General features: G+C 39.0%; 1 protein-coding gene across 1 annotated transcript; it reads left to right on the top strand.

The window, feature by feature from the left end:
* The first annotated feature begins 13,948 nt into the window (after nt 1-13,948).
* On the top strand, nt 13,949-14,525 carry LOC128735246 (uncharacterized). Its single transcript, XM_053829742.1, has 2 exons — nt 13,949-13,954; nt 14,010-14,525. Exons 1-2 carry the CDS (start codon nt 13,949-13,951, stop codon nt 14,523-14,525), a joined length of 522 nt encoding a protein of 173 aa, XP_053685717.1.
* Nucleotides 14,526-17,599: the final 3,074 nt, after the last annotated feature.

Genomic DNA, 17,599 nt, shown 5'->3' with positions numbered 1-17,599 from the left:
CCACATGCCAAATTTGGTTCCATTTGCTTGATTAGTTCTCGAGTTATGAGGAAATTTGTATGGAAGCCCCCCCTCTTAAAGGGAGAGGAGTTATAATTACCCTTACAAAGAGGGGAGCGGTCTCAATTTACTATAGAATAAGTTCTTGTCACCGAAAACACCCACATGCCAAATTTTGTTCTATTTGCTTGATTAGTTCTCGAGTTAAGCAGAAATTTGTGTTTCATTTGTATAAGAGCCCCTTTCCACCCTTTCCCCTCCGCGTTTTCCAAAAAAAAAATCATTACTTTCCACTACCGTCCCTTCATCAATTGTAGAACCACCGTTTCAAAAAATATTAATAAAGAGAATAAAATGAAAATGACAATCCCATTTTCTTAATTAAAAATTCGTGTCTAATTTCGTGTTCATATGGAGTGTGAGCAAAACTTCAAGTTCAAATTAGTCCAAGTTCAAGTCAAATATAATGTTCAATTTAAAATTCAATTTAAATCCAATTGCATATTCGAATTTAAGCTCAATTTCAAGTCTGAATTAATTACAACTTTTAGTCCAATTTCAAATAAAATCAATTCCTTTTTAAGTTAAATTTCATATAAAGAGTTCAAATTCTGCTTTTAGGCTAATTCCACATCTAATTCCAAGTAAAACTTCCAATGAAAATTACTCCAATTTCAAGTCTAATTTTAAATCCAATTTAAAGTCAAATTTCCAGTTCAATTTGAAGTAAAGCTTTAAGCTAATGAATGAAGTTTTTGGAGCGTCTTAGTAGAATACGAAACCTGAAATTAAAGACAAGAAAAACTTTTCCCAAACTAAATTTCACTAACAGTATTGTTCTAAAACAGACACTGATGAAGCCTTCAATTTCAACTTTGATTTTAAATCAAATTCCACCCGAAAGCCCGGAGTTTTCGACCTAATCGGCAGGTATTTTTTGGCTGGTAAAGCTTCATTTTTACAAGTCAAATCATTTTTTCTGAAAGGTCCGGTACAGATGTGAAGTAGAATTATCTACATTTGATTTGACGATGGTTTGGGTACAGCTCAAAAGATTTGACTTATTCAACTTCTTATAATCCAAATTTCGTCCAGTTTCGAGTTTCAGAGTAAGGTATTTTTTAAAATGTGGATTTTCTTATCGAAAATTGCACAACAAACATAAAGAATACGTCAATAATTTCAATATTTTAATGTTTTTAATCTACACAGTAGTACATCGTTGAAAAAAATCTTATGCAATACAATTTCCAGGTCTATTTGCTGAATGGAACTCTTTTCAAGTCAAGTCACATCATACTTCTGCTAGTGATAGCTACGATTATGCAACAATTTCTTCGGCTGTTGTTTTCTATTCAGTTCATTCATATTTTTTTTCATGTCTCTTCCAAAGAGCTTTGGTCAACAGCGTACCGCTTGCTCTCTATTGTGTTTACTGTCATAGCCATTTCCGGCGCATACAGCTTTTGCTGACCTGTCGGCTGTCGCTTTTCAAAGTGAGGAGGCCACGTGAATAGTGGTGGCCCCAACAACGTGACGAACGATAGCGAAGAGGACAGGATCGAAAACAAGAAACGGGAAAAGAGCAATGCAATGAGTTTCTGCCGCTGCGACTGCACCAGAACAACAACGACAGTTGAATGCAATGAAAAATATGAGTATGGCTGGACAAACGGACGGCGATGACCGTGGCACAGTGGCTGCGCACTAGTTTGGCCTCGTTCAATTTCCTTCCATAAATGATTTTTCCGGTTGGTGAAAACTATCCGCGACATTCTTACGAAACCGAATAAGGAAGGTTATACGGTTCAGGAATCGTCGTTGGAAAAGCAAATCAAAACCAGACAAGACCCGGCTATCGTGTTGAATATTCAATCAGGTTCTTGTCTTCGGTTGGAGACTTTTTTTTCGGTTTCATTCAACCGACTGGAGAGCAATTTGCCAAAGAGATGTCACCTGGTTTACCAAGGAAATGTGCAAAGGTTTGCCTCTTATCAGGACGGATATTAGAGCATCGATGTACTTGATATTGAGGTTAGCCTCTTGATGCGCATTTGAAATGTCGGAACAGCAATTTGTTCCGGCTTTTTGCTGTCTAATGTCGACTCGAGGTTGGCTGCAAACTGAACCGATGATGGATGGTAAATTTAGAAATTGAAGATTTCATAAGAAGTAAAATGTTTTCACAAAAAAACATTCAATGTGTCTATTTTCTGTTCACAAAAATTGACAATTTTTTATCTTTCACTTTTTATTATATTATCTTTTGATCATTTTATCATCTTCTCGTTTTAATTGGCATCTTTTTGCTTGTTTCTTCTTAGTAACGCAGTGCAATACCAAACCGTAGATAATCTAAATATCGTCTAAATAGAAACTGCAGGTAATAATTATTTGAATTTGATGCAATACTTTTGAGCAAAACGGTCTAAACTCTAAAGAATATTCAGTTGCCATAGGATTGCAATATCTTTATTTCACGATTGGCACAAAGTAACAACCATCCATCATAATATGTCCTCATATTGAGAACGCTCTGTAACCGAAGACGATGAGTGCTTTTTTCAATACGTTCTGCTACGCAGGCAGGCACGATATTCTTGTTCAAAAGTAACTAGAGACGTGCATATCTCTGTCTCTATCCCTCTGTGCTAGTCCGCACTTGAGACGCACATCGGAAACGGGAAGCTTTCATACATACATTGATGCTCCTGGGAGTCCGTCCACCTTGTACTTTACCGTATCTCTGGTTTGCCGTCCGTGCTGCGAGGCCCATTTATCTTATTTAATCTTAATTCATTTATTCACTGATAGTAAAGCGATAACGTACGCTCTGGTCCCCGTGGGGGAGTTGGCTGACTGCTGGTGCACAAAACATTCAACATCGTTCCCATCCAAGAGCAACTCTAATAACTGCATAACCCATCCTGGTAAGCTGGATCATACCACAATGACGGGAAAGAATCCCCGGAAATCCGGTCGAGACGGAAGATCTTCCACTACAACATCAACCATCGCACTGGCATGCGAATCTACTTTGTGCGGAAATATCGAAAGAGACTACTTCATACAGAAGGAAATGCTTCAAACCAGGGCGAAGAAGTAAATGCTTCAAGAATGAATCCCGCACCGTCTGGGAATTATGTATGAGCTCGGCTGGGGTTCTTATTACTTTTCCTTCTTATACGAATGCATTTGAGGACGATGATTCACTCCCAAACAGATTGGGTAGAAAATAGTTTTAGAAGTTAACACGAGTTTTGTCTAAACGAATTTATCTATTTCCCTCTAAGTGATAGATTGATATTTTTCAATTTTTACTACGCACTGTGATTAATGACAATTTTTCACCAAACAGTCTGCAAGCTCATTCGCCGTCTTCACTCACCTGATGTGCACAGAATCAGACAAGGATTCTCACTACACACTACCTCAGCAGCCTGTTTATCTCGGAGGAAAAACTCCGCCCAAGCCCCCCGCGGGATACCGAGTGCATGCGGAGAAGAGCCCCATAGCTCTAAGGCTGGCCGCGCCACAGATGTTCTGCCGGTGATAGCTCAAGTGTTTTTCAGATCGATGTGATGTGACTGCACATAATATTTTTGCCCTCTTTAGTGCTTGGCTCGGGCGAACACCGCAGCAGCAGTGGCGGGGGAGGAAACGCCACTAACTGGAGGATTTCTATCAAGATTTTTCCAGAACGCTTTTGCACCCCATTGCTGTCGCCTCCCGGTGTGCCATCAGCAGTTACTTCAGCTGCTGCATATTTTATGATTATACGATGCTGGCTCGCATCGTGTGCATCGGGAAATGCGGTGATCCCATGACACTATTTTGCAATTACCTGCAAATTACGACGGTTGATCGACGAGCGAGCATTCGTCAAGGAGAGGGGGGGATAGAATCAACCGAGGTGCATTTATTATGGAAGAGCAAAAACCTGTGCTTTAGACATTTAATAGATGGGTGGTTTCGGAGATACGTTAAACTTTGAATTTTGTGAGGAACTATAAAGAAGTTCAAGCACTGACGCATTTACCAGAAATATGCATTGCTTTGCTAAACATCCGTCTCATTACAAAAAGGGCCAACGACTCGAATGCAGCAATTATCGAGACATTACTCTCCTCAATTCTGCACATAAAATTCTCTCCCGCATCCTATTTCTCAGACTGAGGCCGTTGCAGGAAACCTTTGTTGGCGAATACCAGTGCGGTTTTCGAGAGGGACGCTCCACGACGGACCAAATGTTCACCTTGCGACAGATCCTCGATAAATTCCGGGAATTCAACTTGCAGACTCATCATTTGTTTATAGACTTCAAGGCAGCGTACGATTCAGTTAAACGAAACGAACTGTAGCAGATTATGCTTGAACATGGTTTTCCAACATAACTGATTAGGCTGATACGTGCTACCCTTGATGGTTCAAAATCAAGCGTCAGGATAGCGGATGAGACATCGGACTCGTTTGTGACGTTAGATGGTTTAAAGCAAGGTGACGGACTATCGAACTTGCTGTTCAACATTGCATTGGAGGGTGCTATTCGAAGGGCCGGCGCGGACGACATCGATCTCATCGGTGTTAACCGTAAAGCTGTGAAAGAAGCGTACACGCATCTTAAGGAGTAAGCTGTGAGGATAGGGCTTATCATAAATTCTACCAAAACAAAGTATATTGTGGCTGGTAGAGAGCGTGGTAGCCCTTCAGGTGTTGGAATTGCGGTGGTGATAGATGGAGATACTTTTGTAGTGGTCAACGAATTTGTTTACCTTGGTACGTAAGTGACATGTGACAACGATATGAGCCGTAAAGTAAAAAGGCGGATAGCGGCTGCCAACAGGGCCTTCTATGGATTACGTAGCCAGCTGAGGTCCCGTAGCCTACAACTCTGTACAAAACTCGCGCTCTATAAGACGATAATTCTCCCGGTGGCCACGAAACGTGAACGTTGAAAGAAAGCGACCGACGAGCTCTTGGCGTTTTCGAGCATAAGATCCTGCGATCTGGCTTGGCGGCATATTAGACGAAGGAGTGTGGCGCAGGCGCATGAATCATGAAATATACCAATAAAAACAATATTTAGCAGAGAACCCGACAGAGGCCGACGACTTCGAGACAGACCCCGTACCCGTTGGATGAGCGCTGTTGACGAGGATACTAGAACAGCGGGTGTTTAGGGGCGACTGGAGAGTGGCAGCCCAAGACCGAGTAATGTGGAGACGGCTCCTGAATTCGGCATGGATTCGATAAGCGGATTGTCGCCGAAAAAGTACAGTAAGTACGTAGCAACCAGAAAATAAAGGGACAAACAAATGTTTCCTCACAGGAGCGAGCAGGATAACTTTCGATGAGAATATACATTTGATACACAACTCGCCGACCCAAGCAGCACCATATGTTGCATGAAGGGTTTCGCAACTATATTTTAAACATTCAAATATAATATTATTGAACTGTTATGTGACTGAAAAAGCGCAAGAGGTGGAGCCTATGTACAGCCAATTGTTACACAGATGTTTCATGGAACATCAGTGGGCGTTATCTAAACACAAGCAACTATTCGCGACTACGATACTAAAAGCGATTTTAAGACTGTTCTCACTCACACGAAGTCCTATGGCGCGTTGTCAAAAGTTGCGGGAAAACAAAAATAAAAATACTTCCTTCTCTTTTGTCGCACAAAAACCAAACAATTATGAGCAACTTCGTAATCACAAATTGTGTTTAGCGGGAAACGAACAAAAATTACATTGGTATCCGTAATGCGAACCAAAACTTTAGTTTTTGGGCCTATTATATTATAAGGGTAGGCGGGGCAAGACCGCCCACTTAAGCAAAACCACCTGTGTAAAAAAAAGTTGTGGCTCAATTTCTAATTTATCTGCTTTAAATGAACAATTGATCTATTACCTACATGTAAAAAATACAATCATAAATATTTGTAATGATTTTCTATTTTTTATTACGATTTGAAAACACGTCCAAAAAATAGAGTATTTTTTCCATGCGGGGTGAAACACGCCCACTAACGGGGTAAAACCGCCATAGCGTATAACTTTAACAATATTCAACCGATTTGAACGAAACTGGTGGCATTGGATTCGTGAATCTATCTAATTTAAACAAATTGAATCAGTTTGCCATCAAACAATACATGGATCCCCGAGATCCGCAATTTCGAAAGAGTGTCCGGCAACCACTCGTATTAAAAGTATATCAGTAAGATAGGTACCAACAGTCTTGAAATTGATATCGTGTAGTTTCCTTAGACAACAAGATGGATCAGGTTAAGCATCCTGGAGTCAATCTTTAAGGACTAGAGAGGATCTAAGATAAAATATAACAATATGGGTATTAAAGTTCCTGCAATTGATCCGGTGGGTAATTTTTTGACATTTCAAATTGTTCTGATTGATAAAACAGATACATGTTATTTTTGCATTGCTAAGAAAATTTGCTATGTTTTCATAAAAAATGTTTATTCCATGATATTTGTTCCAAGAGGGACGAATAATTGAAAAAAGCTATATCCGAGAAAACAAGAAAATGTCCATAGCGCCCGCAGGGAAAATTAGCAATTTAAATTTTTTTCAAAAAGTCTACCAGCTACAAGTTAAGCACTTTTACATTGTTTTATGTAAATCTGAGATTCTTTGATCCAAACTATGCAATTATTTTAAAAATCTCCGTATCGCACAAGCATTATGCACGACGGTCTTGTGTCGTTCGTTGTGGGCGGTTTTACCCCCAAATGACCGACTTACACATTTCACTATTTATTTCAACAAAACTGCATGAATAGGTAAGTTAGGTTAGGTAGGTACTTTGGCTCAAAGTCATAATTTTTTTATTACAGATTTTAATTCTGCAGTCTTTTCCGCTTATTTTGATACTAATTTTGTAATGATCCGACCACGGGAAGTGGCCGAAAAACAATCGAACACATAAGCATTCCAATGCAGCGTGGAACAACCTAGTAGGAATAAAACGCCGCACAGTGGGACGGCTTCAAAAATAGGTGGACATCAGCTTTTGCGGCGAAACTATTCAGTATTCCGCATTAGTGTTTTCACAAAAAATTCTTGGTTTTTCATGTGTTGTTTTGTTAGATAAAAAAAAATTACATTAAGAGGGTGGGTCAATAAATAGAGAAATTAACTTTTTTATTTTAGGTCCAAAATAAACAGTGCCTAAGGAAAAGTGGTAGAGGACATTATTTAAAGACTATTTGGTGAAGGAAAAAAGTTTCTATTCCTTAAGGGAAAAAAGATATTGAGCAACACAATAACAAACCCCCTTGATATCAGTTTTCTCAATTTTTCATGCTTATTTCCGTTTCTACGTACTTTTGATGTTCAGCGAAGTTTAAGATATAGTAAAAATGCATCTTTTTGCTGAAGAGAGCGTAGCTCTAACCTTATGGGATTTTGAGCTGTTACAGTTTTTATATAATTTTCTAGTCAATTTTAAGGTGATTTATTTCAAAAAGGCGCAAGTATGCGCAGCCAATCTCAGCGACTTTAAGTGTTATGATGTAGTGGCTTTCATTTCATGTATATGACACGGTGGAACACGGTGGAACATTTGAGCAAACTGCGACTAAAAATATCGCGTTTTACGCCTGGAATATTACATAAAATAACATAATAGCCCAATACAAATGGTATAAACCCATTTGAAACAAAAATAAATTTAATAATATATGATCAAAAAACTCAATGATGCTATATTTAAAAATATCTGTTCATTTCTTCATCGTTAGCTTCTTAGGAGTCAAGAGTACCGTTTTCCGGTACTCTTTGGTTCATGCAATAACTTCAGTGCTGCTTCACTAATAGCGAATTTGTTTATTCAATCCGGATTGAAACCGGATGAATTTTTTGTGTTCATTTGCTCCTATCTGAAGATAAAATTTATCCAGTTCCAACCCGGATTGAATAAACAAATTCGCTATAAATGGTATTTTTCCGTTTTGTGTTCTTACCTACTGTTGAAACTATCGGATCAGATGATAGCATTGAGCTGTTAAATATATTTTGATTTGTAGATACTCTGTGAACATAAACGTATGCAATTCGGAACAAAATACAACATATATGATGACTAATATTCACCTTGAATATTTTGAAGCAGCATTGAAGTTATTGCGTGAACCAGATTTTTCAGGAAACGGTACTCTTGACTCCTCCGAAGCTAACGATGAAGAAATGAACAGTTATTTAGAAATATAGCATCATTGAATTTTTAAATCGTATGTTATTAAATTTATTTTTATTTTAAATGGGGTAAACCATTTGTATTGGTCTATTACGTTATTTTATGTAATTTTTCTGGCGTAAAACGCGATATTTTTAGTCGCAGTTTACTCAAATGTTCCACCGTGACATATACATGAAACGAAAGCCACTATATCACAACACTTAAAGTCGCTGAGGTTGGCTGCGTATACTTGCGCCTTTTTGAAATAAATCACCTTAAAATTGACTAGAAAATTATATAAAAACTGTAACAGCTCAAAATCCCATAAGGTTAGAGCTACGCACTCTTCAGCAAAAAGATGTATTTTTACTATATCTTAAACTTTGCTGAACAGCAAAAATACGTAGAAACGGAAATAAGCAAGAAAAATTAAGAAAACTGATATTAAGGTGGTTTGTTATTGTGTAGCTCAATATCTTTTTTCCCTTAAGAGATAGAAACTTTCTTCCTTCACCAAATACTCTTTAAATAATGTCCTCTACCACTTTTCCTTAGGCACTGTTTATTTTGGACCTAAAATAAAAAAGTTAATTTCTCTATTTATTGACCCACCCTCTTAATGTAATTTTCTTTTATCTGACAAAAAAATACATTAAAAACCAAGAAACTTTTGCGAAGACACTAATGCGGAAAACTTAATAGTTTCGCCGCAAAAGCTGATGACCGCCTATTTTTGAAGCCGTCCCACTGTGCGCCGCTCCTGAAAAACCAAGATTTTCAAACTTTATGTACCTTTTTCTCAAAAACTACACAACGTATCGGAATAAACTTTTTTTTGTTTTTTGTTGGTAGAAGCTTGGCAAAGACTTTTATAACTTTTGAGCTTTGTTAACTAAACACAGCTTGAGAAAAAATCAGACGGGTTGTGTACAAGACACGACCGCATATATAGGTGACGCAGGACTACGTAAGTCTCTTTGTAGTGATAGTGGCATGTAATCATGCTTGAAATCATTCGATTCTTCATGTATACATGCTATATGCAACATATATACATGCTACATGCGTTGTATGTAACATTTATCAAAGTATTCTCAAAAAAGTAATTCTCAAAAGATTGTGCATTTGAAAACAATTTAACGACATCAAGAACACAAACTATTGCTTTCCTGCTACCTTACTGAAATTAAAGATTGTTTTTATTATCCATGGTTTCCCACGTTGAAGGGATTTTACCAATTTAATCCTATTTTATCAACAGCACATCTTTTCACTACACTTGTAATGAAACGGCAAGCATGCGTATTCATACAGAGTCGTATTATAACTGAACATTACAGCTGTGGCACATTTTTCCAACACAGATATCAAGTTCGCCGAGGTTTAATCGTCTCGCAGTAAAGAATTTGCGATCTGTTGTAACGACGAACTTGTGTCATTTTTTCTGTCACACTTCACTAACACAGACATCAAATTGGACTAGGTTTAATCGCGTTCGTAAGAAATCTGTTGGCACGAGGGGGCTTTGTCACTCTCTCTGGCGTACTTCCCAAGCAAGGACATCAAAATGGTCTAGGTTGAACCGCGGTGTTTAGAAATCTTGTTGAAATCAGGGAACTTGGTCACTTGCTTTGGCTTTCTTCCCAAGCACAGATGTCAAATTGGTATAAGTTTAGATCATCGTAAAGAATCTTCCAACCAATCACGAAGCGAGAATTCTGGTAAAACATAGGTTCATTATTTTCAATTTTTCAATAGTTCGTCATCAAGAATCCATACTTTTCTTCATTTGGGTCAATTCTTAGAAGATTTTCCGATCGATTGGTGTAAGGATATTAAAAATCGATCGGAAAACCGCAGAGCTATTAGCGCTCAAAACCTTTCATTTTTCGTGACGCTCGCATTTTTCGATTTTTTGGAAGACGTAGTCCTACGTCAAAAGAAAAAGAAGAAAAAAAGATGGCTGAAAAAATTAAAATTTGTTTTCTTTCTCCTTTTCCTCTGGCTGTGTTTCGTTTACAAGGCTCAAAAGTTATAAAAGTCTGCCAAGCTTCTACCGACCGAACCAAAAAGAGTTTGTTCCGATACGTTGTGTAGTTTCTTAGAAAAAGGTACATAAAGTTTGAAAATCGTGGCTTCACAGGAACGGCGTTTTATTCCTACTAGGTTGTTCCACGCTGCACTGGAATACTTATGTTTTCGATTGTTTTTCGGCCACTTCCCGTGGTCGGATCATTACAAAATTAGTATCAAAATAAGCGGAAAAGACTGCAGAATCAAAATCTGATATAAAAAATATATGACTTTTTCAAAAATTTTAGTCGTTTATGTCCCCTTAATGAATTGTTGTTTGGCGACCAAAAAAAAAATGCTTAGAAAACGGCAATATGACCTCGCAGAAAAAATGAGTAGATTAAGGAGGGGCCAACGTGCGATGGGGGTAAAAATGCGCTTCATTGATTTATCAGTGCAGATTCCAAGTAAATTGACTACGTTGGCATGGATGGGTGACTACTTTGATAGCTTGAATGTATCGTAAACATTTGTTGTTTAAGAAGCATGGTTGTTGAGTTATGTGTAAATATTATTTTTGAGTGGGTTTGATGTAATATTTCGTTAAGCGGTAAATACGATATGAACAGGAGCATACTACTTGTTGATAAATTGTAGCAGCATTTTACATCCACCACGTGTCTCTTTTGAAAATGCGGTGAGAAGAATTTACAAAATATATTACGCTTTTCCATAATTTGATCAAACCCCGTCAAGCGCTTAGCGGGGCAAAAATGCAATTCACGGACGGGGCAAAAGTGCGATTCATGGATGAAGCAAAAATGTATTGGTAACTATATACAGTGTTAGGCACTATATTACAGATACTAGAAATGGAAGATCTGCAGAAAACCCTGTTCTCTAGAGATGCTGGCCTAAGGAAAACAGTGTCTATTCGCTGGTGAAACAAAAAAAAACGTTTGGTAGAGCTTCGATCTGACGGTGGCTGCAGAACGCCAGCAGAAAATAGGAAAGGTGCTAACTGAGAATATTCCTTACCGAAAAATGTCGAATATTGAAGATACTATGGTTTTGTTAGCTACTGGTGTATTAATTTCATGGATTCAAGCTTCGTACTTTTGCCCCGTGGTATTCGCACTTTTGCCCCACTAGTGGGGTAAAAGTGCGATTCGGCACTTGATCAGAAAAATGAAGAATTTATTTTGGAAAGTACTGTTACCCCAGGTGATTTATAGTTGAATGTGAAGATATTCAGTTATTGCATCAATATGAAATATATTTTATTGTTGTGCTTACTTATCTATACCTATAAAAATGGATTTCTGTCTGTCTGTCCGTATGTTCCTTATAGAATCGAAAACTACTGAACCGATCGGAGTGAAAATTTGCATATAGGGGTTTTTGGGACCAGGGAATGATGGTTAGAGATCCCTCCCCCCACTAAGAAGGGGGGCTTCCATACAAATGAAACACAAATTTCTGCATAACTCGAGAACTAATCAAACAAATGGAACAACATTTTACATGTGGGTGTTTTTGGAGACAAGAATTTTTTCTATGGTGAATTGAGACCCCTCCCCACTTTAGGAGGGGGGGCTCCCATACAAATGAAATACAAATTTCCTCATAACTCGAGAACTAAGCAAGCAAATGGAACCAAATTTGGCATGTGGGGGGTTTTAAGGGCAGGAATTTTTTTAATGATGGTTTGAGACCCCTCACCCCTGTGGGAGGACTCTCATACAAATAAAACAGACATTTTTGCGTAACTCAAACTAATCGAACTCGAGAAATTTTACACTCTTTCATAAAACATTAATCAATAACAAGACCACCAAAAACTATCAATAGTAACATTAGATAATTCTGCGCGAGACGGCCACAGGCCGCGAGTGTTCCCGGCGACTTGCCATCGGAAGCGCCGGGCACTGCCCCCGATGCGATCACTTCTATCTAGGTTTATTTATTTTCCTAGATCTACTGACCTCTATTACTTTCCTTCAGATGGGTCACCCCTGCGAAATGGTACTTTCTACGAAAAGATTTTCCGTTAAATGGTACATCCCGCGTAGTTTTTCGCGAAATGGTATTCTGCGAAACTCTATATTCCGCGTTATGGTCAACCGAGAATTGGTGTTCCGCAAAATGGTATTCGGCGAAATGGTTTGTAATGATGGCGAATATTTAAATGCTATCCGCTTTATTTTATCAGGCTAAGCAATGGGAGGAGTTGTTTTCTACTTTACTGTGAGGAATTTTTGTATATTAAAACACCCATGAACTCCCCAGAAACTTGCAAAACTCAAGATTGTGACAAAGGTCATCCGAGATTCACGATTTATGTACAACACAGTTTAATTTGTGGGAATACGAAGTTTGTCGGGTCAGCTAGTCTCATACAAATTGAAGACAATTTAAAACATCGCACTTATGCCCCGCCCTGTTCTACAGTAAAGATTTGTATAACGCGGTGTAAAGATTTGAATATTTCGTGCGATTTCGTGGTCCTTTTTCTCAAATGCTGCCGACGGATCAGTATAAATGGCATTCTCCATAAGGCGAATGACAAAAGAAATTAATGCCACAAGCTTGTTGAAACCATGTTGATCTAACGAGTTGTATGGCGAGCCTTTTTGCATCACAAATTCAAGAGTAATTAGATCAAAAGGTTTTTTTCAAAAGGCACATTAGGCAGCAATTTCTTGATAATTGACTACTACCAGCTAGAGAAACAACAGTGGCCAATTGGAAATCGACTATTGATGCAAGAGAAGTGCTATTTGATCTATTGTCCGCGCCTCTATGTCCACATGGATGTAAGAAGATACACCTTGTTTCAATGATCGAACCTTTTTGGTTCAGATTTGAGTGTCCATTGTAAGCGATTCAGGTGAACATGAAATAGTCACTTATTTAATCTTTTCTACTTCCTATTGACTTCCAGGTACATGGCTTTCGATGCCACAGTTTTTATTAGGCTAATTTTTTCAATGCCTTTTTTTAGAAGTTTTGGGCAAGGAGAGTTCTCCACAAACATGAATTAATTCATCCCAGAATACTGATTTAAGAAAGAGATTCATACCGGCACACTAATGCACTAACGACGAGATTCATAATGCATAAATAACAGCACATGCGGATAGTGTCTACAGTCTTTTACCAACGGACAGTTCTACCATGTAATATATTTACGTTACTTGTTTCAAGGTATTCATTCATGTTAGAGACAACCTGCCCTGTAGATTCAGTTTCGAGGTATAAAATAGAAAAACTTTGCACTGAGCATTATTATCACCTGTCATTATATAACACTTTTTCTACAATTTAATATAGCAGTGAGAGTAAAAATATAACCACTCCACAATCCTTTGCCTTTGGAACTAAAGCCGGATCTACGTTCAGAGAATGAGGAAGCTACGAAACCAACCGTTGGTTGGTGACCTTGGAATTCCTTAGTGCATTCAATCAAACCGAAGCCGATGGTACTAAAATAGTTAACTTGGGTTTTTTATTTAATTTCCCGTTTGTTTGTACGTCCCTAACAGAAAAAAATGAAAATTTTACAAACAAACCGCTGATACATTTTAGGCGGTTGACTGCCCATCGTACGCCGTCTTGGAATCGTTGATGAACTTGTGGCACCTATAAAAAGTGCTAGCAGACCATCGCTACGGCATCAGTCGTCTGAGTTCCATCAAGCGTTACGCATCCAAATCAGTTGATATCGAAGAAAATGAAGGTAACATAAATTGGTTCAACATTTGTCGCCGAATTCACCAAGTGTTTTATTTTAGGTCTTCATTGTGCTCTCGGTGGCAATTGCCCTGGTGGCTTCTGCCCCGGCCGAAGAATCGGAAAAGAAGGAAAAGCGAGGACTGGTTGACATCGGTCATAACTTCGGCTACGAGGAACCGCTCTACGATGGATGGACCGACAAGCACGTAACCAAACACGTGACCGTCCAGAAGAACGTTCACGTTCCGTACCCGGTGGAGGTGGAGAAACACGTTCCGGTTGCCGTTAAGGTTCCCGTTCCGGTGCATGTGGAAAAACAGGTCCCTGTGCTGGTCGAGAAGAAAGTTCCCGTCTACGTCGAGAAGAAGGTTCACGTACCGGTTGATCGCCCGGTCCCGTATCCAGTGCAGGTGAAAGTGCCGGTCTACCAAAAGGAAGTGGTTGAGGTTGCCAAGCCCTACCCGGTGCATGTCGAGAAACCCTATCCGGTTTACGTGAAACAGCCCGTCTACGTTGAACAGCCGACGGTGTACGTGAAGGATCACCACTACGGCAAGAAACCATACTGGGGTTGAGTGAATTGATGTTGTGATAAAATTGTGATTATTTTGGATTTCGGAAAGATGAAATAAATTTTATATTTTTTATTTGAAATTTGTGTAAGCTATCATTCATGCCACGAACTCGCAAGCCTCATAATTTTAAGTCATTCATCGTAACGATGTTTTTGTGTCAGATAATTTAAGCTACAATTTTCCGACACACGTTTAGTACGATTCATTAAATTCCATACAACATATTCCGAATTCCGATCCGTGCCAGAGTTCATGGCTGGTATGAATAAGTTAGCTGAATTTTGGGATCAGAACAGAAGGACTATGATTATTGATAAGGCTGCTCTTGGATGCTCGCACAAAATGACTGTACAAAAATGACCAGGGTGGTGGGCAAAATACTAATAAAGCAAATATATTAATGGATTACGGTTTAATTCTGAACACGTCTCGCTAACGTATGGTTGTCGTTTCCTGAGAAAGAAAAGCGAAAGCAAAAAAACATAATAACGAAACTGATCCGTCGAAGAGAAAAGCCTAAAGCACGAACTTAGAAAAGGGATTCATTCACTATTACGTTGAATCGTTGCTACTAACGTACGACAGCACTGGCTGTAAGTACTCTTCGGGTGGCATTGATCTGGCCCATCAATAAACGGGAGTTTAGTGGAAACGGTTGCGCACATTCAGCGGTGCGGAAAAATCGAGTAAAATGAACAATTTATCATTCTTTGTGAAATGTGTGGGTGTGTGTCTGTTTCGTACCCGTTTGTCATTTTGATTGTTATATATTGCATCGGCCGGGATGTCCCTTTTCCCGTGAGAATATTGCCGACGAGCCTATGATGTGAGATTGTCATTCGATTACTTGCTGGAGATAAAATCATATTTTTCCTGGTCACATTGTGGTGGGTGCGGTGACGTTGTCTCGAGAATAACAATGCAATTCATTGTAATGGGCATCCGTTAACGAACCCGTACGTCTTTTGAATGGTCTTTTATTGAAGAAGATTCGTTCGTTCGACGTTCAATCACTTGATGGCTTTGGAGAATAGGAAAAGCGACAGATACCTACATTTTCTTTTATATCAGGCTTGAACTAAGTGTGTTTTAAGAAGCCGAGGTGAGCGATCACCACCACGTTGAGAGTAGTTTTACGTAGTTGCTATTATATGCTATTATATAAATGATCAAACATTATATCTTTTTGAAGTTCTATGACTACAAAATATAGACAAATTCCAACTATCCAAATGATCCAAACAGTCAGGCTCTAAGTTTTACAGCTTTCATCAAATTTCCGCATCAAAACAGATCAGATACCGCTGGCGGCTTCGTGTTTGATGTAGAACGCCAATTTGTTTTAAATTGTTTCTCATTTCCAACTGTTTTTTGAGTTTTTTTGGCGATGCGGTCAGAGTGGATATTTTCAATTCGGCGCAGCTCCGACGAATTTGAAAGTTTTTTGTCCTTGGCTATGACTAGTACGTTGTTGGTAGCTTAGCATTTCTAAGACATTTTCCTGTATTGACTGCAAACGAGGTGTGGCTGATACAGCACGAAGGTCCTAATCGTTTACTCATGATTCTATTTTCATTAAGAAATATCAAATCAAGTAATTTTTTGGCACCTTTGGCAATTTTTGGGAACTTTGGCACCTTTGTCTGTCTAAACTTAATCTTCTCCGTTATCTTAAACTAACTTCCGGAAGCCTTATAAAATCCTTGACCTTCGCTTGAGTCACTGTAGCTTTGAATGTTGATAGCCTAGCTAAATTCTTGACTTTTTGCAAGATTGTGTTCAATATTCGATATTCGCAACTCCTTTCCAAAATTTTCGATGTAAATGTTTGGACTACATTTGAAAACGCTGACTACTCTTCTTCAGGTGGCTGCGTCATTTTGGTTTCCCTTTTTTTCTGCTTCTTGCTTGCTAGCAATCGTTAAACTTTCAGCGATGATGACAAACGATTTAGCCACTTTCAGCGATTTCCGGTATGGGAACAATTTCGATTTGGAGTCTGCGCGAGTAAAATTTTTATACCCTGTTTCTCTTGCTTCGACGTCATTTATAAGCTTTTTAATTTATTCTTTATTTTGATCGATGTTTTTTGGCGAAATAAAATACAAATTTTTAAACCCCAGTTTATCCGGACGTTTCGAGCCACTCACTGCATTTCACTCATCATCTGCGGTTACTAAGAAATATAGTGTTCAAGCACATTTAGAACACAGACCATGTTACAAATTCTTAACTTTTTTTCGTCTATTATGTTACCCTTAACTTATCTTGCTGTATCTTACTTTCTATTTCTCTCTCTCTCTCTCTCTCTCTCTCTCTCTCTCTCTCTCTCTTTCTCTCTCTCTCTCGCAAGTTCGGGCTGCTGAAATGGGGAAGGTCACAAGGAAGAAGCACCATTAAAAAAATGGTGTCATCCAAAAAACAACGTTGCGAATTTATTTTGCGCAAGCACCTGGAGAATACTCAACTCGGAGTCGTGCTGTCAACGATGAGTCTTGTGATTAAACATTACTATGAAACTCTGAGCATCGAACGGAAGAATAAATGCGGTCAGAGTGGATGTTCTGTTGGTGATCAGGTTCACAAGCGTGGCGTGGAAGCGTTTAGGCGGAATCTCAATGCTTCGGTCAAGGTTGTGGACAAAAAGTTGAATCTTCCCACATCTTACGTTCAGAGAGCCAACGACCGCGAAGGACTGCATACGTTCAAAGTGCAAAAGGCTCCAACTCGTGACGAACGGGAAAATACGGTGGGAAAGTCACGGACCCGCAAAGTGTACATCGAAATGCTGACGAAGCCTCATTGTCTCATCACGGATGATGAGACTTACGTCAAGGCGGACTTCCGGCAGCTTCCAGGACTACTATTCTTCACCGCCTAGCAGAAATTTGATGTTTCGGAGGAAGCAAGGAAGCAGAAACTTTTAATGTTTGCCAAGAAATACATGATTTGGTAAGTGATCTGCCTTTGTGGCAAACGGAGTGCGTTGTTCGTGACTACTGGGACTGTAAACGGGCAGATCTACCTTAAGGAGTGTCTACAGAAGCGTCTGCTTCCTCTATTGAAGCAACACG

This window comes from Sabethes cyaneus, chromosome 2 (genome assembly GCF_943734655.1).
Source record: "Sabethes cyaneus chromosome 2, idSabCyanKW18_F2, whole genome shotgun sequence".
NCBI lineage: Eukaryota > Metazoa > Arthropoda > Insecta > Diptera > Culicidae > Sabethes > Sabethes cyaneus.
This window is presented reverse-complemented; position numbering and strand designations above follow the sequence as displayed.